General features: G+C 36.4%; 1 protein-coding gene across 2 annotated transcripts in view; it reads left to right on the plus strand.

Annotated features, from left to right (window-relative positions):
• LOC127880860 (protein crumbs-like) overlaps positions 1 to 24,647 on the plus strand; it is a 101,544-nt gene that overhangs the window by 61,122 nt on the left and 15,775 nt on the right. For both annotated transcript variants that reach the window (XM_052428314.1, XM_052428315.1), the window contains exons 16-23: positions 1,986 to 2,098; positions 2,916 to 3,693; positions 11,556 to 11,685; positions 14,311 to 14,373; positions 15,342 to 15,489; positions 17,640 to 17,759; positions 20,353 to 20,481; positions 20,943 to 21,188. In XM_052428314.1, the coding sequence (XP_052284274.1) occupies positions 1,986 to 2,098; positions 2,916 to 3,693; positions 11,556 to 11,685; positions 14,311 to 14,373; positions 15,342 to 15,489; positions 17,640 to 17,759; positions 20,353 to 20,481; positions 20,943 to 21,188 (1,727 nt within the window). The remainder of the gene's footprint in view (positions 1 to 1,985; positions 2,099 to 2,915; positions 3,694 to 11,555; positions 11,686 to 14,310; positions 14,374 to 15,341; positions 15,490 to 17,639; positions 17,760 to 20,352; positions 20,482 to 20,942; positions 21,189 to 24,647) is intronic.

The raw sequence follows: 24,647 nt of genomic DNA on the forward strand, positions 1-24,647 counted from the left end.
GATAATACCCTGTTGTTCTTATTTATACGTGATTGTTTTAACATTTCGTCAGCTTTTCTGCATACTTCATACAGTTACCATCGGATGTCATCTGTCAAAACAATGAAGGTCAGTAACCATATCGAAGAAATTTACACAGTTTAATCTCGAAAACGAGACTTGCTTTAAACATAGACACAAAAAAAGAAATCTTTTTGCATAAGATCGAGTTGCTAAAATACACAGACGACAAAATTATAAATAATGTTGACCATTTGAATAAAATCATTGATTAATGATTACTTTCACTTCTTCCCGATTTTCAAAAAATGACTTGTGTACATGTGCATCTAAATTTAAATTTACACATTGCTTCTGGTGATGAACTGCTTGTTCAGAAGGAATACTGCCGTCCCGATTTAAGTTGTTTATTGGTCGTTGCAGACGAATATGAACTGTACACGACACTTCTGTGCAGTAAGTATAAAATAAAATAATTGTTTCAATAATTAAGGACCTGAAACAGCGTAACGGTAACGATACAGCGTGTTTGAATGATATTTTATTAAGAGGAAATGTCAATGCCAAGTAGTTCGCAACATACCCTGGTAATTTAGTTGAAATTCACAACGAAACTTTTATTGGAAATTAAAATTAATGATGTCAATGTTTTACCTGCTATGAAATGTTTATTCACAAATAAATACACCCACGCCAATTTTCTCGCGCTTTTTTCAGAACAAAGAAATTCATTTAATTCATGTGCACTATGTATATGTGGCTTGAATTTAAAGCCGAAAATAGCTGTACAAGACGAGTGCAAACCATGTCAGGTGATTTACGCATGCTGTAATACAACTGTCCTGATTGGGCGCTTATTTCATCAAATCTTTAAATAGAAGCATATGCAGAAATTTAGCACTTTTATAATCAATATTAACCGGAATTTGCTTTTAAAAATGGAAATCGGGCATATGCGAGATTATCGAGTAATGGATAAAGACGGGAGAAGTTGCATGTATGCGATTGAGACAGTTGAAACGTATGTATCGGGGAATCAAGAGACTCGGGGAAAACACGATTATTACAATCAGTTATGAATTCTCTATGTCTTCAAACTGTTACTTGCCTTTTCAAACACACAATTATCACTCATCGAGGTGCAGTATCCTACAGCTAGGTGCGAACAGGGTTTTGTTTTATACGCGGCATTTAAAAAGACAGAAAAAACTGTCACGGTGTGAAATACATGTTGAAATTTGAAAACAACAACGCTAACAATCCCATATTGTTCTACAAATGTACAGACAAATTTTTTTTTTTCAGGGAGGGGATTGGCTTTAATAGTTTATGTCCGAACGTAGTTAATCTACATTTAATAAAGTTTATGATTCGGGACTTGTAATCAGTTTCTATCCTAGGCAAATTATGGTTAATAAGAGTATTGGCGGAGTGTCACATCACCAACAATTTCCTCGGCATCATGCCGAGGCTCGTCTTGGCGAACAGAGGCGGCAACCAGATGGTCGATGCCGAGTCAACTCCGCGAACACTGATTTCGTCAAACTCCGCAGATCGCGGAATTTATTGGTTTTGCGTGAGCTGTACTGTACCTTGTTGAAAAAAAGAATGTTCTGTCAATAAAATGCAATTACTTTACCCCTTAGCTGCCGAAAAAAAGGGGCGCTATTATTTGATCACTCCTTCGTTTTATTTAACGATAGGGGCGCGTTTATTAGGGCTGGAGCGTTTATTAGGATGAAGACGGTAGTTACAAGTTTTGTTCACGAGAAGATTAGTTGAGTTCCAAATAGGGTCTTTTTGTGGCGTAGTGAAATACAATTGTAACTTCATTAACTAATAGTTTTCCTAGACCGAGGTCTAATAACTATAAGCAAGTTATTTTCTCTGAGCTTTAAGGTGTTGACCAATGCTCAATAGGCTGTAGAGAAACTGATTGATTGTTTTATCCTAACAATTACATGGATTGTCTGCTGTTGTTGCAGTTGTAAGTGTCGCTATGGTTACCGAGGCAAGAACTGCTCTGAGCTGGACTACTGTGTGACTGGAACGTGTCCAGTGGGCTCGTATTGTAACAGCCTGGATGACGGATTTGAATGTGAGTTGAAGAACATCAGAAACTCATAAATAAATAGCTTTTTGTGAACATACAGTATTTAACAGTGTATAAGGCTGATCATTTAACTATTGTTCAATCAAGTAATTTTGATAGCTTTTCCTACCATCTTTAACCCATTAATGCATAGTGGACTCTCACATCCTTCTAAATTGGATCAATTTATTTCCAAAATTAGGGATGTCTAGTATATTTATATCTATATTTAGAATATTTCTTTCAGAAATTCCTTTAAGCAAACAGCTCAGACCATGATGAGACGCCAAATCATGCTGCGTCTCATCTGGGTCTACGCTGTTTGCCAAGGCCTTGTTTCTAGACGGTAGGCATAAATGGGTTAAAATCGCTTATGACCTTTACTGGCAAATTTGATTGGTAACCTGGAAAATGTGTCACATTTTTATGCTTAATCGTATAATTGGATTTTTCTTAATAAGTGTTCCTTAAAAAATTGTTCTTTTTGAAAAAATGCAGCTTATCAGTATCAACTAAGGATATTAATTGACTTTCAAATACTGGAAGTTTTAATTTCCTGGCCATTTTGCGCTCCAAAAGTATTTGGCAGTGGCGGTTTTAATACTTCTTAAAATTGTTTCAATTTTTGCTTCTGTTTTGTGACTTTTGTAAGTGAATTTCTCACAAACTTTCTGTCACCCCACGTTAAAAACAGACAGCAGCAGTCAGTCATGTTAACATCACTGATATTTTCCCTTGTAACTCTCCAAATGATACATATGTATCTATCTTTAATCAAATTGTTACCTCTTTTGATAAATAAATAGTGATTTATTTCATTCAGGTATCAGCACAGCTTTCTTCCAAGGACAAGGTAGTGTGGCTACCTACAACACCCTGAACCTATCCACAATTGTCACCTCTATTTCCTTCAAGTTCCGTACCTCTGCTAGAAACGGAATCATATTCCACTTAGCCAGACCAAATGGAAATAGTTTCAAAGCCTATCTTATTGGGTCAAAGTTTGCTGTCGACTACATTATAGACTCTAACAGTCACCAAAATATTAAATCAGACATATCAGTGAGTGACGCAGTCTGGTATAAATCGTTTGTTCAAGAGGATAATAATACCCTGAACTTGCTTATAAACAACGAAAATGGCGATGTGATTGTTAATATAACAACAAGTCGTCCATCGTCAGGGACAACTTTGGACTCATTGGTTCATAGTTTAGGGTCAGGCGCTACTCTAAAACTTGGGGCAAACTCGTACCAGGGATGTTTGAAGGAAGTTCGTCTGCAGGGTATTCTCCTCCCATTCTTCTTTGATGCCCAATTTGTGAATAACACCAGTGTTGAAAAGTTCCTCTTACAACAAAAGACTCAAATAATAGATGGCTGCGGTCTACAAAATGCGTGTTCACAGAGCAGATGCGCTCACTCCAGCTCGTGTGTACCAGACTATTACTCGTACAAGTGTAATTGTTCTGCCGGTTACATGGGGGACTGGTGTCAGGATAGGGTGGACTACTGTACGGGCTTACAGTGCGTGCACGGTAGATGTGTAAACTCCCTTGAGAGAGGCTACTGCAGTTGCTACCATGGATACACTGGGGATAGGTAAGAGTTTGTTGTTTTTGTCGTCTGAGTTCTTCGGGGTAAACTGTATTAAGCCAGCTTTTCACCCTGACTTGACCTTTGTAAGTGTCCAATAATATTCAAATAAAATTTCCCGCGGCTAGGTACCAATGAATACACTTCATTTATTCCATTGGCTGATTTGAGTATAACACCAGAACATTGGAAACATATCCGCGTCTTTGTAACACTGTTTTACTGCATGAAACAATTTTATCTCTAATGAAAAGGCTCAATAGATAGAACAGTTTTACAATCAATTTTCGACATAAATACAGTTTGTGCGTTCACCTTTTATTTTCCGAGAATTACCAGGGCAAAAGCGTTTATACGAAAGGCTATATTCTCATATTAAGTACTTACTTGCATTGCATTTCAACCCGCGAGGTTTCGGGTCAATTTGCGGCCAGTGTGTGAAAGTCAGAGTTTATATACAGTTCATCACCGGAGTTCGCAGAAGGGGTTGCGATCTTTTCATTGAAGGAAAAAATTGGAATCTATGCTATTTTTGTCTGATGGAGTAAATAGTTCGTTTAGTCGCTTTGTCGATATATCAATATTTTAGGCACAGCTGTTGCCTTTGTCATGTACAGTTTGCGTAAACAAGCTGTCATTTCAGCAGCAGAATTGTTACCTAACTTTAATGCATTGCATTCCAATCCGCAAGGTATCAAGGTCAGTTTGCGGTCAGTTGCAGAAATCTTTATATAAACGCCGTCTCGTAAACTTTGTGCACTTGAAGTCTGTTTTGATCAGAAAGATACTAAATAAAGATATTCGGCGATATTATTGTGGTATGTCAATCATTGATTTTTAATATGTTTTCGACATTTGCATGATAAGGACCAATTTTGATAAAATTAATTAGAAATATTTATCCATTTAGACCAGTTTATTAAGCATGAGCACAATAATTCACTATACTATAATTATGCAATTAAATAAGATATGAGTATTGCCGGCCAGGGCCCTCAATCTATCAAATCTGCCGCCAAATTTCGGCGGCAGTCCCCCACCTGAAAATTATACTTTTTTCCCCTTTTGGGGGGAAAAATTCCCCCTAAAAAAAAAAAAAATTTTTTTTTAATAGAAAGATTTGTCTCATGATTATTATATCTTAATTACATTTGAATTTAATCTTTTTAAACATACTAAATTATGAAAAATGCAATGAATATAGTGCAAACATGTACAAATGAAATAATGAGAGAGTAAGTAAAAAATTCCCCCAAAAAAGGGAAACGCCGCGAAAATTCCCCCAAAAAAGGGCTGCGGACCCCTTCCCCCAAAGTAATGTGAGGGCCCTGCGGGCTGACCTATATGCACTCGTTTATTTTCATGTTTCTTGTGTTTTTCTATTTTGTAAATATAGATATCTGAGTAATAATATCACATAAAACAAAATAAGCCACGAAATCTGGCGCAACACCCCGTAATTGATTTGCTTGTGATGTAGCTAAGAACTGCGCAGAAAAAAGGCATCCGCTACTTTTTATCTCATAGAGATAACTTTTGATCGTTCATATACATCGACCACAATCAACGCCGTATATCTTTTTTAAAGATATTTCTTGTTATTTATAAGCTGCGTTCTGGGAAAACTGAGCTTTATGCATTTGCAGAATGTGTCATCAGCACAGGGTAATCTTGAACAATACTTTATGATCATGCATTAAGCACTGTTTTCCAAGGCTCATTTATGAAGATTCAGACTGATTAGGGCTTTCATAAGAAAGGAACATTTCAGAGCTGAAACTGACAGCTTTCGTGAGATATGAACATTTCAGAGTTGAAACTGACAGCTTTCGTGAGATATGAACATTTCAGAGTTGAAACTGACAGCTTTCGAGATATGAACATTTCAGAGTTGAAACTGACAGCTTTCGTGAGATATGAACATTTCAGAGTTGAAACTGACGCCTTTCATAAAATACGAATATGTCAGAGTTGGAACTGACCGCTTTCATAAGATACGAACATTTCAGAGTTGAAACTGACCGCTTTCATAAAATACAAACATTTCAGAATTGAAACTGACGGCTTTCATAAGATACGAACATTTCAGAGTTAAAACTGACGGCTTTCATAAGATACGAACATTTTAGAGGTGAAACTTACTCAGGTTTATATGCCAATATTTCTGGGAGACAATTGTACTTTGTTGTTTTGAGTTCTTCCTTCTCTATTATTATTTTGGCTATTACTAAAAAATTAATAAATCTTATTTCTAAAAATCCAAGAATTAAAGGATCAAAATGGGATTCAAATGAAAGTTGGATGATAAACGATTTCTTGCTAGCTTTTTAAACAACGTCAAAATTGGTCTGTGTTTGATATGCCATGAAATAGTCATGCATGAAAAATACAATGTACATACCCACTTGATCATTATCAATGATTCAACATGTAATCTATTTATCTAGAAAGTAAATTAAATTCCTAGAGGGGGATTTAGTAAATATGGCCAAAGGCTTCCCTGATAAAAGTGTACTCATTATTTTTAATTGTGCAGTTCAGACATTAAAGAAATGGTAATTTTGAAGAATCTGGAAAAAGCTTGTAAAAATGATTTGATTGTTGTTAAAATTATGTATTTAATAACAACAATGGCACAAATATTATCTTAAATTATATTTTTGACCCAGACTAATGTTGGTGATTAATTCAATTTTATGGTTGAAGTCCCAAGATTATTCCTTGTTTATTTCATTTTCAGCAATTTGATATAACTGTTGCAGAAAATAAAAAAACTTGATCATGTACTACATACATTTTATTATATTGGTAATGCATTACTCATTTTCAACTAATAGGGTTAAAAAAGAAAAGAAGAAAAAGCTTGTGATTTTATGAGCTCTGAATTTTTATCCCCACCAAATTTTTTTTCGGAGGGGATATAGTAATTGGTCCTGTTTGGCTGTCCGTCCGGCTGAAACTTTGTCCGGAGCATAACTCCAAATCTATTCAATGGATTTACTTTTAATTTAGAATATAAAAAGATGGCAACAAGGAGAAGTGCAGTGACCAAGAACCATAACTCTATCTACCTTAGTTTTTGAATTATCTCCCCTTTTATATAACTTTAAAGTAAATATTTGTCTGGAGCATAACTCTAAATATACTAAAGGGATTTACTCGAAACTTGAAATATAAACAGATGGCAACTAGGAGAAATGCAGTGACCAAGAACCACAACTCTATCTACCTTAGTTTTTGAATTATCTCCCTTTTTATATAATTTTAAAGTAAATTTTTGTCCGGAGCATAACTCTAAATCTACTGATGGGATTTACTTGAAACTTGAAATATTAACAGATGGCAACTATGAGAAGTGCAGTGACCAAGAACCACAACTCTATCTACCTTAGTTTTTGAATTATATCCCCTTTTATATAATTTTAAAGTAAATTTTTGTCCAGAGCATAACTCTAAATCTACTGAAGGGATTTACTTGAAACTTGAAACTTAAACAGATGGCAAGTAGGAGAAGTGCAGTGACTAAGAACCATAATTCTATGTACCTTAGTCTTTGAATTATATCCCTTTATTCAATTTCAAAGTAGATTTTTGTCTGGAGCATAATGAATTATCTCCCTTTATTTGTTTTTACAAATATTATTCTACTGTCTAAAACAAATGTTGTCATACAAGCAAACACATTTCGGCAGGGATTTGGCACTACTGTGACAAGCTCTTGTTAGTATGTACGTACTTTTAGCCTTCGCTCATATAATATCTGTGATAACATTTTTTAGGCCCCGGAAGGAGGGCATTTAGTGATCCGACTGTCCGTCCGTCTGTCCGTCACACTTTGCGTTTAGATTCGAAAAATGCTCATAACTTCTATGTCGCTTCAGATAGCAATTTCATATTTGGAATGCATGTGTATATGGACAAGGCCTTTCCAAACGCACACAAATTTTGACCCCTGTTACTTTGACCTTGAACTTAGGGTCCACATTTAGGTTTCGAAATCTGCGTTTAGGTTTCGAAAAAAGCTCATAACTTTTACCAAGCGTTTATAGGGGGCATAAGTCATCCTATTGTGACAGCTCTTGTTTCATGATTATTTGGAAATTAACATTCCCAGTCTGTATTTCTTAATACTTTATTTGAACTATTGGAGAATGGGGCTTGATGCGTGTGCATTAAGTCTGGTCCACATTAGCCTGTGCAGTCTGCACATGCTAATCAGGGACAATGTTTTCAGTTGTTGTTTTTTAAGGTTTTGTATAAGGTAATTCTTATACATGTATTAGCGTAAATTCAATTTATGCAGAAAGTGTCGTCCCTGATTAGCATGTGCAGACGGCATTGGCTAATCAAGGACAACACTTTACACACTTATAATAAGAACCATTTCACAGAGCAAGGCTCATTTGTAGCTTACCAGTGATCTAAACCTGTAAAGTTAATGTCCTCATGTGATATGCTAATTTCTTTGTGCAAATTTGTTTTTCTGTTCAGCTTTTCTAAACTTTGGTACATATTCTAAGATAAGGAAACCTTTCTGTCTATTTTACAATATTAAATTTTTGAACATGTTGAGTCATTTTAAAAGAAAACAATATTTCAGGAACTAAATTTCATAAGCATCTTTTGTGATTATATTGTTCCCCTATTTAACAAAGAGAACCCAAAATGTGTGCTCTTACCTAATACTTAGCGTCATACACTGCACATAAGTAATATAAATTGATTATTTTTAGTTTCATTATTTGACTAAAGTTATAATCTGATAATGAAAGCAAAATATTGAATAACCCCTGCTTAGATGTGACTCAGTTTAAATGTTACTTTGAGAAATAAATTTGCTGAACAGGTTTATCATCTGTTGAGAGCCAGAAGGGCTTATCAGCCATGTTTGTACATGCACAGATGGGTCCTTTTCGCGCTCAAGGTATGCGCTACCTTTTATTAGCTCACCTGAGCACAACGTGCTCATGGTGAGCTTTTGTGATCGCCTTTTGTCCGTTGTGCGTTGTCCGTTGTCCGTTGTGCGACGTCAGCATTTGCCTTGTTCACTCTCTAGAGGCCACATTTATCGTCCAATCTTCATGAAATTTGGTCAGAAGATTCGTTTCAATGATATCTGTGATGAGTGTGAAAATGGTAACATTTGCTTGAAAAACATGGCTGCCAAGGGACGGGGCATTTTTCCTTATATGGCTTTATATTGCTATAGCAAAATCTTGTTAACTCTCTAGAGGCCGCATTTATTGTCCGATCCTCATGAAACTTGGTCAGAAGACTCATCCCAATGATATCTTGGACGAGTTAAAAAATGATGCCAGTTGGTTGAAAAACATGGCCGCCAGGGGGCGGGGAATTTTTCCTTATATGGCTATAGTAAAACCTTGTTAACACTCTAGAGGCCACATATATTGTCCAATCTTCATGAAATTTGGTCAGAAGATTGCTCTCAGTGATATCTTGGATTAGTTTGAAAATGGTAACGCTTGCTTGAAAAACATGGCTGCCAAAGGGCGGGGCATTTTTCCTTATATGGCTATAGAAAAATCTTGTTTACTCTCTAGAGGCCACATTTATTGTCCAATCTTCATGAAACTTGGTCAGAAGATTCATCCTTATAATATCTTGGATGAGTCTGAAAATGATGCTGGTTGGTTGAAAAACATGGCCGCCAGGGGGCGGGGCATTTTCCCTAAGATGGCTATAGTAAAACCTTCTTAACACTCTAGAGGCCACATTTATAGTGTCCAATCTTCATGAAATTTGGTCAGAAGATTGCTCTCAATGATATCTTGGATGAGTTTGAAAATGGTAACGTTTGCTTGAAAAACATGGCTGCCAAGGGGCGGGGAATTTTTCCTGATATGGCTATATATGGCTATATTAAAATCTTGTTAACTCTCAAGAGGCCACATTTATTGTCCGATCTTCATGAAACTTGGTCAGAAGATTCATCCCAATAATATCTTGGACGAATTCGAAAATGATGCTGGTTGGTTGAAAAACATGGCCACCAGGGGACAGGGCATTTTTCCTTATATGGCTACAGTAAAACCTTGTTAACTTTCTAGAGGCCACATTATATTCCGATCTTCATGAAATTTGCTCAGAAGATTTGTCTCAATGATATCTTAGATGATTTAAAAAATGGTAACCTTTGCTTGAAAAACATGTCTGCCATGGGGCGGGGAATTTTTCTTTTATGGCTATATATGGCTATAGTAAAATCTTGTTAGCACTCTAGAGGCCACATTTATTGTCCAATCTTCATGAAACTTGGTCAGAAGATTTATGCCAATTATATATTGGACGAGTTCGAAAATGATGCCAGTTGGTTGAAAAACATGGCCGCCAGGGGGCGGGGCATTTTTCCTTATATGGCTATAGTGAAACCTTGTTAACACTCTAGAGGCCACATTTATTTTCCGATCTTAATGAAACTTGGTAAGAAGATTTGTCCCAAAAATATCTTGTTATCTCAGGTGAGCACTTTGGGCCTTTCAGGCCCTCTTGTTTCTTATTGAGTATGCAATTTCCTGATTGCAGTTGTACAATGAATTATTATAGTGAGAATGCATGTTGAGCTAGGTTGACACTGTCATTTGAAGTTATATATTGGTTTTATGAATTTAATATATTCTGAACCAACAGTTTTATCCTCATGATTGCATGTGTTATATCTTTATAAACTTCTTTACCAAAAGTGCATAACATAGACTTAAAACAGTTAAGTAACTGAAAGGTTATCATTTCATGTCGTCAAAACAGTAAACACTGCTTCACGACTTGAGTGCTTTTTTGTTTTCGCGTTAAGTGTTTCATGTTTCATGGTTGGTTAGGGAAAGAAAATATGAAAGAAAAACATCTCATTGTGTACTGTATATTTTAAATAAATAAAAGAACAAGTTTTCTCTACCTGAAGTAATATGAACCAGGATGTATTGCAATATTAATATAAACACATAACAAGGTGCAAGGCGTTCTTTTAAACTGTCAACTAGCTATCTACATACCTATGTTCGCTTTATACCTTGTCAGTGCTGAAATTTATCATATGTGATTAAATCATTCATGGTCTATGTGTCATACATGATGAAGAACTCTTATTCAGACTTAACTTTATAATGCAAGCTTTGCAAGGCTTGGGTTATCAGTGTGATAGGTTGATTAAATTACATTTATAGACTAGTTCACGAGCAAAGACTGGTGGGGGTGATAACATACATGTTATACATTTCATGAAGGAAAACATGTGACATATTTTTGAATGTGAAAATTACAAATAATGATGAATTAAGTTAGTTTTGATATGTTTTGATGCATGTTTCAACTAAGAATATATTGTACGGGATTATGAAGTTTAACTAAGTGTTGCTAAGTTATGGCAGTGTTTTGTAATTTTGAGGGATATGTGGATGGATAAAACGTTGAACTTATATGTATTGAAAGTCTTTGAACTAAAAAAGTGTCACGCTATATGTGACCTCTGTTTAAAGAGAAACAGTTGTGTCACAGAGGAATGACTTTAAACGTTCACATTGTGTTTTATGACATCTATTAATTATTTGAATGGCAGACGTTTCACAGATGAGGACCTCCGTCAAATGACAAATCACAATGAAACATGGCATTGTTATCTTCATACGCTGTGATATAGGTTTATGATACAGATAAAATTAAAGTGATAATACGCAAAATACACATTTGTAATATATGTTTTTATCAAGTGACCTGATCTATTGGAGATATTCATGCATATATACAATGACCCCAAAGGATGTTCCGAGGATATTTGAAAAGACTGCTGGTTGGTTCCTGTTTTCTGTGTTGCTATCGCTGTGGATCGTAAACCAGTCTGTTTTACCTGTTAGGTGCGAGACGAACATCAACGAATGTGCTAACCTCACGCTGTGTGACCCAGGATCCTGTATGGACCTCAACGGAACTTTTGAGTGCAACTGTACAGGGACAGGATTCATCGGAGACTTCTGCAACATTAAAGTTAGTTATGTTTTGATTATTATTGATGTTAGTTTTTGGCAGATGTTTTAGAACAAATAACACTGTATTATGTAAATGTGGAATAAGACATCAAAATCAGATTTGAAATGACACTGGTGATTTTGTCAAACAAAACTGTTTATTTCATGTTATGAATGTATTTTTAGCTCGGCGTTTACAGAGAAAACCCGAGGTATTGTCATAGCCAGCTCGCCGTCCGATGTTCGCCGTCCGCTGTAGGCGTCGTGCTTAAACCTTAACATTGGCTCTAAAATCAAAGTGCTTCTACCTACAACTTTGAAACTTCATATGTAGATGCACCTTGATGAGTTCTACACGCCACACCCATTTTTGGGTCACTAAGTCAAAGGTCAAGGTCACTGTGACCTCTTATATTAAACTTTAACATAGGCTCTAATATCAAAGTGCTTCCACCTACAACTTTGAAACTTCATATGTAGATGCACCTTGATGAGTTCTACACGCAACACCTATTTTTGGGTCACTAGGTCAGAGGTCAAGATCACTGTGACCTCTAATATAAAACTTTAACATAAACCTTAACATTCGCTCTAAAATCAAAGTGCTTCCACCTACAACTTTGAAACTTCATATGTAGATGCACCTTGATGAGTTCTACATGCCACACCCATTTTTGGGTCACTAGGTCAAAGGTCAAGTTCACTGTGACCTCTAAAAAAAAAATAAAAAAAAAAAAAATTCTGATAAGCTTTCATTTATTCAAAACTGCACCCGTAGCCGAGCGTGGCACCCGTTATGCGGTGCTCTTGTTGTGATAATATTTTCACAAAATTACATTCAGGACATGAAATAGACAGTTTTCTATAGAAAATTACCAAAAGTATTGACAGAATATTATTCTGTCAATGCTTTAAGTATAATAAGCATGTCGTTATTACTTTGTCTTTAACAGAGATTGTAATTTGTTTCATTTTTTTACTGTAGTGTTCATGCACTCATGTTTTTAAGGATTTAAAAAACGATAATCCTGCAATTTTTTGTAACATCAATTTAATGATGCAATTATACATAAAAGTGTCTTTTGAATGTATAGTGTGTTAAAGTTGACCAAAATGTGACAGGTAAAACTGCATATAATGCTTGTTGAAAGAAAGTTTATTCCATAAGATTTATGTCTCTTTCCAACTTCACATAATGGTGTGTTAACAGAACATTTTGCCACCCAGTATGCTCCCCTTTGTTTAAAAGAGAAATATCAGTGATTTTTAGCAGAAAAAATAAATTTAAACAAATTTGATATTTGTTGCGGTTTATTTTGCCTGGTTCCATAATTAAGAGGTTCTTTTAAGTACAGTTTTATTTTGTACAATATCTTACCTGTTTTGTAATATTAGATGGATTTGCTTGTAAGTTCAGAAATTTAAGTTCTGAAGGAAACAATTTATCATAAGAGGAAGATTAATGATATGGGTGTTGGTAAATGAGGAAACAAATAAATATTAATGAGTTAACGAAAAACAACAATTTAAATGGTAATTATTTCATTATATGTTTGTAAAGTTTAGATAAGCATAAATGGAGCGGCATATGGGAAACATATTGAAGTAAATTAGAAGCGGTAACAAATAATATAGGTACAATTTTATGTAATAGTACAATAATGGTTACAAGCAGTAATTCAATATTATTTTAGTTAAGTCCTGTACATGTGCAAGAATAGGAAAGACTCAAATATTTTCTTCCAAACCTTATTTTAAATTTTAAAAAGTGAAAATATTCTTAATGGTTTTACATGTAATGTAACGCAAAAGTACAACAATATTTATGTATGAAATAAAAAAATTAGGACATATTACCACAATTGCCAAATTTTAATCATTTAAATTAATAAGATGGATGCTAACTTAAAAATATATTTATTGAGTGAAGTAAAAACATGGCCCTTATGGTATCCCCCTGTGTTTTGGTATTTCATATTATATAACGATATTTACATGAAGAAAATAATTTCTGGTCATTTTCTTTTACAAAATTCTCAAATGTGGCTTTATCAGGATTGAAAACACCTATGCATGATCTCTTCATCAACATTTGAAACAATTTGGGTAGCTCTCTGAAAAATGGGGCTTAATGCATGTGCATAACATGTCGTGCCCTATAAGCCTATGCAGTTAACACAGGCTAATCAGGGTCAACACTTTCTGTATGTACTAGCTTTTTTTTTTAAATAATTCCTTTATAATTAATTTTTTCTATAAAATGGAAACGATTCAATCCTTATTGAACAAGTGGGAGAACTCTTTAGGAATAGGTATTAAGCCCTCTTTTCCCAGAGTGTGGCTCGCATGTATATACATGTAGGAGATAAAATAAAAACAATAACATGTGATGAGGTACAAACTATTATAAAGTGAATCATAGCTTGCTATTTGAATAGCCTTGTAGTTAAAGGTTTACAACATTAAAATACTTTCTGTGTTCCATTTGACACTCATAATTAATTTGCATGAGTCACGGACACTTTTAGGAAATCCACAACATTTGTTGTGTATGTTTGTGCTGATGTATTCATACCTTACATAATGTGAATACAGTTTTGTTGTGGAATTTGTTTGTACATTTCAATGTTGGTACATTTTTCAGGAGTCAGCATGTAGTGCAGGGACTGTTACATGCATGTATGGGTCGTGTAGTAACGCAACAGGGGTAAGTAATTCATCTGATTGCACATGAGATACAAATACGGGAATATACCACTAAAATATTTCTTCTTAAGTGAATTTCTTCTCTTCTTTGCAAGAGATTGTAGCTACAACTGTTTCATATACTGAATGGAGTAAATTGTATAGCCCTTTACCACTCAGATACGTATCTTCATGCATTTGTTGTCCCTCTAAGGTTATATTTAATTTAAGACCTTTCTTACTAGATTCAAGTTTTTAAGGCTTCATCTCCAAACCTTAGATACTGATGAGCAGCAAACAGCATAAAACCTGTTACTCGCAGGCTGTTCTGGTTTTATGCTGTTTGCAATTAGCCATTTCACTTTGCTATTAAGTGGGAAAGGGTTTATACCATTACTCTACTGGAGGGGGCTGGCAAGTTCAGTTGTTAGAGCTCTGGACTACAAATACAAGGATTGTGGGTTCGATTTTAGGCAAGGCCACATTACTTGTGTGGCGATTGGTCATGAAATCCTGTCTTTCTCTGATACATGTTAGGAAGTTGTCAGTTACTTGCATAAATATCTGCAATAAGTACTGATAATAAATATCTGCAATAAGTACTGATAATAAATATCTGCAATTAGTACTGATAATAAAATCTGCAATTAAGTACTGATAATAAATATCTGCAATAAGTACTCATAATAAATATCTGCAATTAGTACTGATAATAAATATTTGCAATAAGTACTGATAATAAATATCTGCCATTAGTACTGATAATAAATATCTGCAATTAGTGCTGATAAACCAGCCATCCCAAGAAAGTGGAAGTTGGTTAACTTTTTGCTGTGACGTGACTGAAATGCTGTGGCAACAAATCCAACACAGACAAAACAAATGGCGAGTAACCCTAGTTGAAAAACAACTCAAAAATAAAAAAGAATGATTTGATCACACAAGTTTGCAAGACTAAGTTTTTTAAGTCTTGTTACAAATTCGTTGCAGATTCCAGTTTGCAATTGTTTGCCTGGCTACGACGGCATTACATGTAACAATCCCATCAACTACTGCATAAATCTCCCTTGTGACAATAATGGCACATGTACGTCGGATACAGCCCATCAGAAATATGCATGTGACTGCACAGGCACTGGTAAGTCAGAGACCTTGTTAAAGAATAGCCGGATTTCTCTTGGCGGTTTCTTTAAAACCAAACTTTCTCTTGTCAGCCAGAGAGGGTTTAACCTTTTACCACTTAAATACGTATTTTGACGCATTTGTAGTCCCTAAGAAAGTTACATTTAATTAAATACATTTCATACTAAAAATTCAAGTTTTAAATCCTTAGTTACTGATGAGCAGCAAACAGCATAAAACCTGAACAGCCTGTGAGTTACTCGCAGGCTGTTCTGGTTTTATGCTGGTTGCAAAAGCCATTTTCAATTTGCTTCTGAGTGGGAAAATGTAAAACCATGTGTGCATAGTTTGGGATGACATCTTTTTAATTTTAAATGAAGCTTTATTATGTTATTTTAGTCAAAGAGTACTATTGTGTTGTTCCACATGATATCAGTATGATAATAAGTAAAATGTTATTTAAAAATCAAACACAATCAGAACTCAAAATGCTCAGTCCTATTAAGTAAATTTTGTTTTCTAACCACCTGAAATGGTGCAAACATCTAGAGGATTGTGCTTGCTGTGCCTTCATAACATATCATCATACTGATCCAAGCTCTGGGAAAACATGGCTTAATGCAAGGGCGTAAAGTGTCGTCCCTGATTAGCCTGTGCAGTCTGCAAAGGCAATCATTTTTATAACACATTCTTCCTAAATTAGATTTTCACATAGAAGGGACTTCTTTTTTACTCCAAAAATACCATAAAAGCAGAAAGCAACGTCCCTGATTAGTATGTGTAGACCTCAAATGCTAATCTGGGATGATACTTTACGCACCTGTATTAGACCCCATTTTCCAAGAGCAAAGTCAACAAACTCAAAAGTTTATTGGTCAATCTTCAAAAGTCATTGACATATATATGGATATATATGGATAGGAGGATGATGCATGCCAAATGACATTGTACACCATCTGTTAATTACGGAGTTATGGCCCTTTGTATCTTAAAACTAGAAATGGCGCGGCAGAGGCCGACGCGTATCCCCACGCCGCATGTTTGACCCAAGGGCGCCCCAGGGTTGATCATGGGGCCATGCATAGTTGAGATTGACTGTATTGTCATAAGAGAAGTTCAGTATCAATTAGAAGTGAATGGGTGTAAAAATAAAGAAGTTATAGTAAAAGGCAATTTTGGGAGGGTGTGGCCTATGTGGGCGGGGTGCCCCAGGGTTGGTAATGGGGCCATGCATAGTTGAGATTGACCGTATTGTCATAAGAGAGGTTCAGTATCAATTTGAAGTGAATCAGTGTATTAATGAAGAAATTATAGTAAAAGGCAATTTTGGGCGGGTGTGGTCTATGTGGGCGTGGCGCCCCAGGGTTGGCAACGGGGCCATGCATAGTTGAGTTTGACCGTTTTGTCATAAGAGAGGTTCAGTATCAATTTGAAGTGAATCAGTGTAGAAATGAAGAAGTTAATGTAAAATAACCTAAATTTTTTTTATAGTAAATGGATTTTTTTGGTGGGTGTGGCCTATGTGGGCGGGCGCCCCAGGGTTGGGATTGGGGCCATGCATAGTTGAGATTGACCCTAATGTCATAACAAAAGTTCAGTATCAATTTGAAGTGAATCCGTGTAGAAATGAAAAAATTATAGTAAATGGAAATTTTTGGTGGGTGTGGCCTATGTGGGCGGGGCGCCCCAGGGTTGGGAATGGGGCCATGCATGGTTGAGATTGACCGTATTGTCATAGGTGAGGTCCAGTATCAATTTGAAGTGAATCGGTGTAGAAATAAAGAAGTAAATGTAAAATAACCTAAAAAAATGAGTGATAATTTCTGACGCGGCCCCACCCCAACCCCTATAACTTTTGACCCAGGGGTCAGATCAAAATTCCAAATAGTGCACCGTCGCACATATGCTCATAGCTACCATGTGTGTAAATTTCAAGGTTCTAGTGCTTTTAGTGTAGGAGGAGATAGTGGCCAGGACGGACGGACAGACGGACAGACGGACGGACAGACGGACGGACGGCGGAGATCACCACAATATCCCCACCTTTTTTTCAAAAAGCGTGGGGATAAAAATGCTTTTTTAGCCGAGTGTCAAATATAACACGTTTGTGTCCAAAAGTATGTTGGCGGGGGATATCAATTCAACGAATTTGCTTGTTCTTTACAGGTTTTAAGGGGATGAATTGCAGTGAGAATGAAGACAACTGCCAGACAAACTTCTGTGCCAATGGTGGGCAATGTGTGGACGGAATCAACAGCTACGCTTGCAACTGCACACCTTCCATATGTGAGTAGACCTTTAATATAATTATATTTTCCACATATGTGCACAAGTATGTTAGACGTCACCAGACAGTCAGTTCCTGATTACATATTGCTGCAATTAAATAAGCCTCACTCTGAAAAGACTAGTCTAAAGGACCTTGTACAAAGTTTCATCCCAGATTAGCCTGTGCATGAGTCTCCACAGGCTTATCAGGGATGACACTTGCCACTTTCATGGAATTTATCCTGTAAAGGAAGTTTGTTCAACACAAAAATCCAGTCTATGTGGAAAGTGTCTTCTCTGATAAATCCGAGAGGACTGCACTGGCTAATCTGAGACGACACTTTATGCGCATGCATTTAGCCCTTTTTTGTCCAGAACAAGGCTCAAATTATCTACCTGTATTTCAACGGGACAGAATTACTCTGGAATTAGCTCGATTAATTAAAACATTGTTAATCTGGAGATATAGAGGATATTTGTTGGATTCAATGGAATATCGATTTTATTTCACGAGTGATCATATAAAATATGTATTTTTTATGATCACGAGTGAATTAAAACCGATATTCCATCGAATCCAACGAATTTTCTTTTTATTACATAGGTTCTGGGGGCATATTAAAATCGCACTCTCCGTTAGTTAGTCAGTCAGTTAGTCAGTTAGTCCGTCCGGATTAGTTTCCGCTCAGTAAGTCAAGCATTTGTCATCAGATCTTCACCAAACTTCATGAAAATGTGAAAGGCAATAACATCTAGGTCAAGTTTGATGATCGGCCAAATTGACCCAGACACTCTTGAGTTACAGTCCTTGAATCATCGTAAAGTGTTTTTTTTTCTTGTTTCCGCTCAATAACTCGTGCAATTGTCATCAGATCTTCACCAAACTTCATGAAAATGTGTAAGACAATAACATCTAGGTCAAGATTGATAATCGGCCGAATTCACCCAGACACTGCTGAGTTACAGCCCTTGAATCATCGTAAAATTGGGTTTTATCTTGTTTCCGCTCAATAACTCTAGCAAATGTCATAGGATCTTTGCCACACTTAATGAAAATGTGTAAGGCAATAACATCTAGGTCAAGTTTGATAATCGGCCATATCGACCCAGACACTCCTGAGTTACGGCTCTTGAATCATCGAAAAATTGCGTTTTTTCTCGTTTCCGCTCAATAACTCGAGCAATTGTCATAGGATCTTCGCCACACTTCATAAAAATGTGTAAGGCAATAACATCTAGGTCAAGTTCGATAATCGGCCAAATTGACCCAGACACTCCTGAGTTACGGCCCTTAAATCATTGAAAAATTGCGGTTTTCTCGTTTCCGCTCAATAACTCGAGCAAATTTCATAGGATCTCTGCCATACTTCATGAAAATGTGTAAGGTCATAAGATCTAGGTCAAGTTTGATAATCAGCCAAATTGACTAGGACACTCCTGAGTTACGGCCCTTGAATCATAGAAAAATTGAGTTTTTTTCCTTACGTTATGAAGTTGTGCATGTTGGATTGTTATTGTCCTATATCAAAACTGAACTTTTTTATGTCCCCTGTAGGGTGGCATATAGCAGTCGCACTGTCCGTCCGTCTGTCTGTCCGTCCGTCTGTCCGTCCGTCTGTCTGTCCGTCGCACTTTTGCGTTTAGGTTTCGAAAAATGCTCATAACTTCTATGTCGCTTCAGATGTAACCTTCATATATGGTATGCATTTGTATATGGAGAAGGCCTTTACATAATCACACAAACTTTGACCCCTTTGACCTTGAACTTGAACTAAGGGTCCGCGTTTAGGTGTTGAAATCTGCGTTTAGGTTTCGAAAAAGCGTTTTTTGGGGGCATATGTCTTCTGATGAAGACAGCTCTTGTTATTTTATGCTTTTGGCACCGTTTATTTACGTTGTAAAAGAGTTTTACTGGATAATTTCGCTGGATTTATGACGTCATTTTGTCGAAAAAATGACGTTATTTCACAGTAAAACAGTGAAATACCAGTTTTATTTCACTGATATTTCTCTGTAAACCACCGGAAAGCATAAAATAAACTTAATTTACCAATATTAAATCATTTTAAATCACAGACCATAGGTACCATAAGCATTGATTGTATTTTCTGATAAGGATTTGTTCCCAATATTGCTGAGATCAAGAGTACAGCTTTTAAGAAGACAAGCCACATTCTGTGAAAACTGGGCTGAATGAATGTGCATAAAATATTGCCTCGGATTATCGTGTGGAGTCTGAACAGACAAATCAAGGACAACTCTCTCCACCTAAACTGGATTATGGCTAGGTCTCTAAATGAAAAATGCCATAAAAGCAGAAAGCGTCATCCGTGATAAGTCTGGGCGGACTTCACAGGCTTATGTGGGAAGACACTTTACACACAGGCAATAACACCAGTTTTTTCCAGATGGAGGCTCAAATGGTCATAAAAATGATGAAGAGACTTAACAAGTCCAATTACTACATTGAAACTATCCCATTAACTGATTTTTGCACCAGCAACACTCTAAAAGATATTTTAAGCTATGATAATTAAGTACAAGTAGAAATAGTATTTGTGAGTGTTTAATTTCTTCATAATGAAATGCTGTTTCATTTATATATTTTCAGATTATGATGGGGCACAATGCACACAAAATATCGATGAGTGTGTGAGACTACAACCGTGTGAGAATGGAGGCAATTGTACGGACAGAACTCCAGGGTTCAATTGCGGGTGTGCAGGCACTGGCTATACTGGTGGGTCGTTTGTGAGAGGGGCGTGTATACACATACCTTTGTAGGAAACTAGTAACTTAAACACATTAGTTATTATTACTGCATGTGTTGCACTTTGAATTTATTCAGCGAATCTGTTCTGTATTTTGAGAACATTATTGTTTTCAGGCTTTTTACCAAAAATGTACAACCATCAATATAAAGCCTACACATGTAGAAATGTAAATGTGCCTCACTCTGTAAAAAAAACGGGCTTAATTTATGTGCGTTAAGTGTCATCCCAGATTAGACTGTACCGTCCCAAAAAGCTAATCAGGGTCGACACTTTTTGCGCTTCTGAACAAAAATCCAGTCTAGGTGGAAAGCAAACTGCACAATCTATTTTGGGACAACAAAATGCACATGCATAAAGCCCAATCCAAGAGAACATCTCAAAAGTTTGTGATCACTGCTGTTATATCAATCTTATTGCACATTTCCAGGTATCTATTGTCATGAGGACATTGATGAATGCAGTGTAGAAAACAGACCGACCTACTGTAAGAACAATGGAACCTGCGAGAATTTTAACGGCACATACAACTGCTCTTGCACAGAGGGATACACCGGCAAGGACTGCGGCACACCGAGCTGCAGTGCTCTCAACCCGCCATGCCAAAATGGTGGAACATGCCAAATTACACCAGACAATCTACAGTGGAAGTGCAGCTGTTTGGAATTCTATGGCGGTGAGTTTTCATGTATTTGTTAGTTTTAACCTATAAATAATGGCTAGATTGCATTGAAAGCCTTAGTTTTATTGTGGCTGTTTTTATTGCATCCAAAAAGCCTGAGGTTTATTGAGGCAAGCTCAATTGCATTGAAAGCCTAAGGTTTATTGAGGCTAGCTCAATTGCATTGAAAGCCTAAGGTTTATTGAGGCTAGCTTGATTGCATTGTAAGCCTATGGTTTATTGAGGCTAGCTTGATTGCATTGAAAGCCTAAGGTTTATTGAGGCTAGCTTGATTGCATTGAAAGCCTATGGTTTATTGAGGCTAGCTTGATTGCATTGAAAGCCTATGGTTTATTGAGTCTAGCTTGATTGCATTGAAAGCCTAAGGTTTATTGAGGCTAGCTTGATTGCATCAAAAGCCTAAGGTTTATTGAGGCTAGCTTGATTGCATTGAAAGCCTATGGTTTATTGAGGCTAGCTTGATTGCATTGAAAGCCTATGGTTTATTGAGGCTAGCTTGATTGCATTGAAAGCCTATGGTTTATTGAAGCTAGCTTGATTGCATCAAAAGCCTATGGATTATTGAGGCTAGCTTCATTGCATTGAAAGCCTATGGTTTATTGAGGCTAGCTTGATTGCATTGAAAGCCTGAGGTTTATTGAGGCTAGCTTGATTGCATTGAAAGCCTAAGGTTTATTGAGGCTAGCTTGATTGCATCAAAAGCCTATGGTTTATTGAGGCTAGCTTGATTGCATTGAAAGCCTATGGTTTATCGAGGCTAGCTTGATTGCATTGAAAGCCTGAGGTTTATTGAGGCTAGCTTGATTGCATTGAAAGCCTGAGGTTTATTGAGGCTAGCTCAATTGCATTGAAAGCCTATGGTTTATTGAGGCTAGCTTGATTGCATTGAAAGCCTATGGTTTATTGAGTCTAGTGTGATTGCATTGAAAGCCTATGGTTTATTGAGGCTAGCTTGATTGCATCGAAAGCCTAAGGTTTATTGAGTCTAGCTTGATTGCATTGAAAGCCTGAGGTTTATTGAGGCTAGCTTGATTGCATTGAAAGCCTATGGTTTATTGAGGCCAGCTTGATTGCATTGAAAGCCTATGGTTTATTGAGGCTAGCTTGATTGCATTGAAAGCCTGATGTTTATTGAGTCTAGCTTGATTGCATTGAAAGCCTATGGTTTATTGAGTCTAGCTTGATTGCATTGAAAGCCTGAGGTTTATTGAGGCTAGCTTGATTGCATTGAAAGCCTATGGTTTATTGAGTCTAGCTTGATTGCATCAAAAGCCTATGGTTTATTGAGGCTAGCTTGATTGCATTGAAAGCCTGATGTTTATTGAGGCTAGCTCAATTGCATTGAAAGCCTATGGTTTATTGAGGCTAGCTTGATTGCATTGAAAGCCTATGGTTTATTGAGGCTAGCTTGATTGCCTTGAAAGCCTAAGGTTTATTGAGGCTAGCTTGATTGCATTGAAAGCCTAAGGTTTATTTAGGCTTGATTGGTCATTGTCGGCTGAGGTACTACTTATATGTGCCCTGGCTACATGTTAGTATACTTACATGTACCCTGGGTACAGTAAATATACTTAAACATACCCGGCCGATATTAGACTGTACCAGAGTTTTATTCCCGCTCAAAATCCGATGTCATAAAACATGCTACCGATTACCGTAATTACGAAACAAACTTCTATTTAAATAAAAACTGCATCAACATGCTTTTTGAGTATGAGTTTAGATAATATAGAGGCCGTATATTTAACAGAAAATTGACAAAAATATGAACATAATTAATTTTAAAAATAGCCTACAACGACCGATTTAGCATTGAAATTCCTGGGTAAATTTAAGTATATTTAACTTACCCGGGGTACATGTAAGTATACTTAAGTGTACCCTGGGTACATGTAAGTATACTTAAGTGTACCCTGGGTACATGTAAGTAGCACCCGAGCCAACAAATTGAGGCTAGGTTGATTGCATCGAAAGCCTTAGTTTTATTGAGGCTAGGTTGATTGCATCGAAACCTAAGGTTTATTGAGGCTAGGTTGATTGCATCGAAAACCTAAGGTTTATTGAGGCTAGGTTGATTGCATCGAAAACCTAAGGTTTATTTAGGCTAGCTGGATTGCATCGAAAACCTGAAGTTTATTGAGGCTAGCTTGATCGCATCGAAAGCCTAAGGTTAATTGAGGCTAGCTTGATTGCATCGAAAACCTAAAGTTTATTGAGGCTACCTTGATTGCATCGAAAACCTAAGGTTTATTGAGGCTAGCTTGAATGCATCGAAAGTCTAAGATTTATTGAGGCTAGCTTAATTGCATCGAGAGCCTAAGGTTAATTGAGGCTAGCTTGATTGCATTGAAAGCCTAAGATAATTTAGGCTAGCTTGATTTCATCAAAAGCTTAAGGTTTATTGAGGCTTGCTTAATTGCATTGAAAGCCTTAGGTATATTGAGGCTTGCTTGATTGCAGTAAAAGCTTAATGTCCTTTTAGGCTAGCTTGATTGCATTTAAAGCCCAAGCATAATTGAGGCTAGATTGATTGAATTCAAAACCTATGGTTATTTTGGGCAAACTTGTGTCTGTTTTCTAGGTAGATTCATTACATGCTTTTTTTTATAGATCTTTAGGGAACACCCCTGAATTCAAAGCCTAAGGTTTATTGAGGCTAGCTTGATTGTATTCAAAGCCAAAGGTTTATTGAGACTAGCTTGATTGCATTCAAAACCTAAGATTAATTCAGGCTATCTTGATTGCATTCAAAGCCAAAGGTTTATTGAGGCTGGCTTGATTGAATTCAAAGCCTAAGGTTTATTTAGGCTGGCTTGATTGCATTTAAAGCCAAAGGTTTATTGAGGCTTGCTTGATTGCATTCAAAACCTAAGATTAATTTAGGCTAGCTTGATTGCATTCAAAGCCTAAGGTTTATTGAGGCTGGCTTGATTGCATTCAAAGCCTAGGGTGTATTGAGGCTAGATTGATAGCATTCAAAACCTAAGGATAATTGAGGCTACCTTGATTGCATCAAAAGTCTAAAGTTAATTGAGGCAAACTTGTGTCTGTTTTCTAGGTAGATTCAGTACATGCTTGTGTTTTTTTTACATCTTTAGTGAACACCCCTGATTCAAGGATCAACTCTCTGGATGGCTTTTCTGTACGATTTTCACTTGATCTCTTCAATGTCTAATTGTCTTGTCTTGACAATGCATATCATCAATATTCCTGCAAAATGATTGTACCTGTATTGGCTGTATAATAGGTGGTTCAGTACTCGCGTAACTGTATTTGCAGATGTAACTTTACAATGAATTATTTGCGGCTACATAATTATTGTTAATGTGACTTACCTTTACACATTTGTTTGTGGCAATGATTGTGTGTGTATTTGCTATGAACCAAAAGAAAACTACCAGATAAAAAACAATTGCTTAAAAAGTTTTGCTTTACAAACATAAAAACGGATTT

This window comes from Dreissena polymorpha, chromosome 5, assembly GCF_020536995.1.
Source record: "Dreissena polymorpha isolate Duluth1 chromosome 5, UMN_Dpol_1.0, whole genome shotgun sequence".
Taxonomy (NCBI): domain Eukaryota; kingdom Metazoa; phylum Mollusca; class Bivalvia; order Myida; family Dreissenidae; genus Dreissena; species Dreissena polymorpha.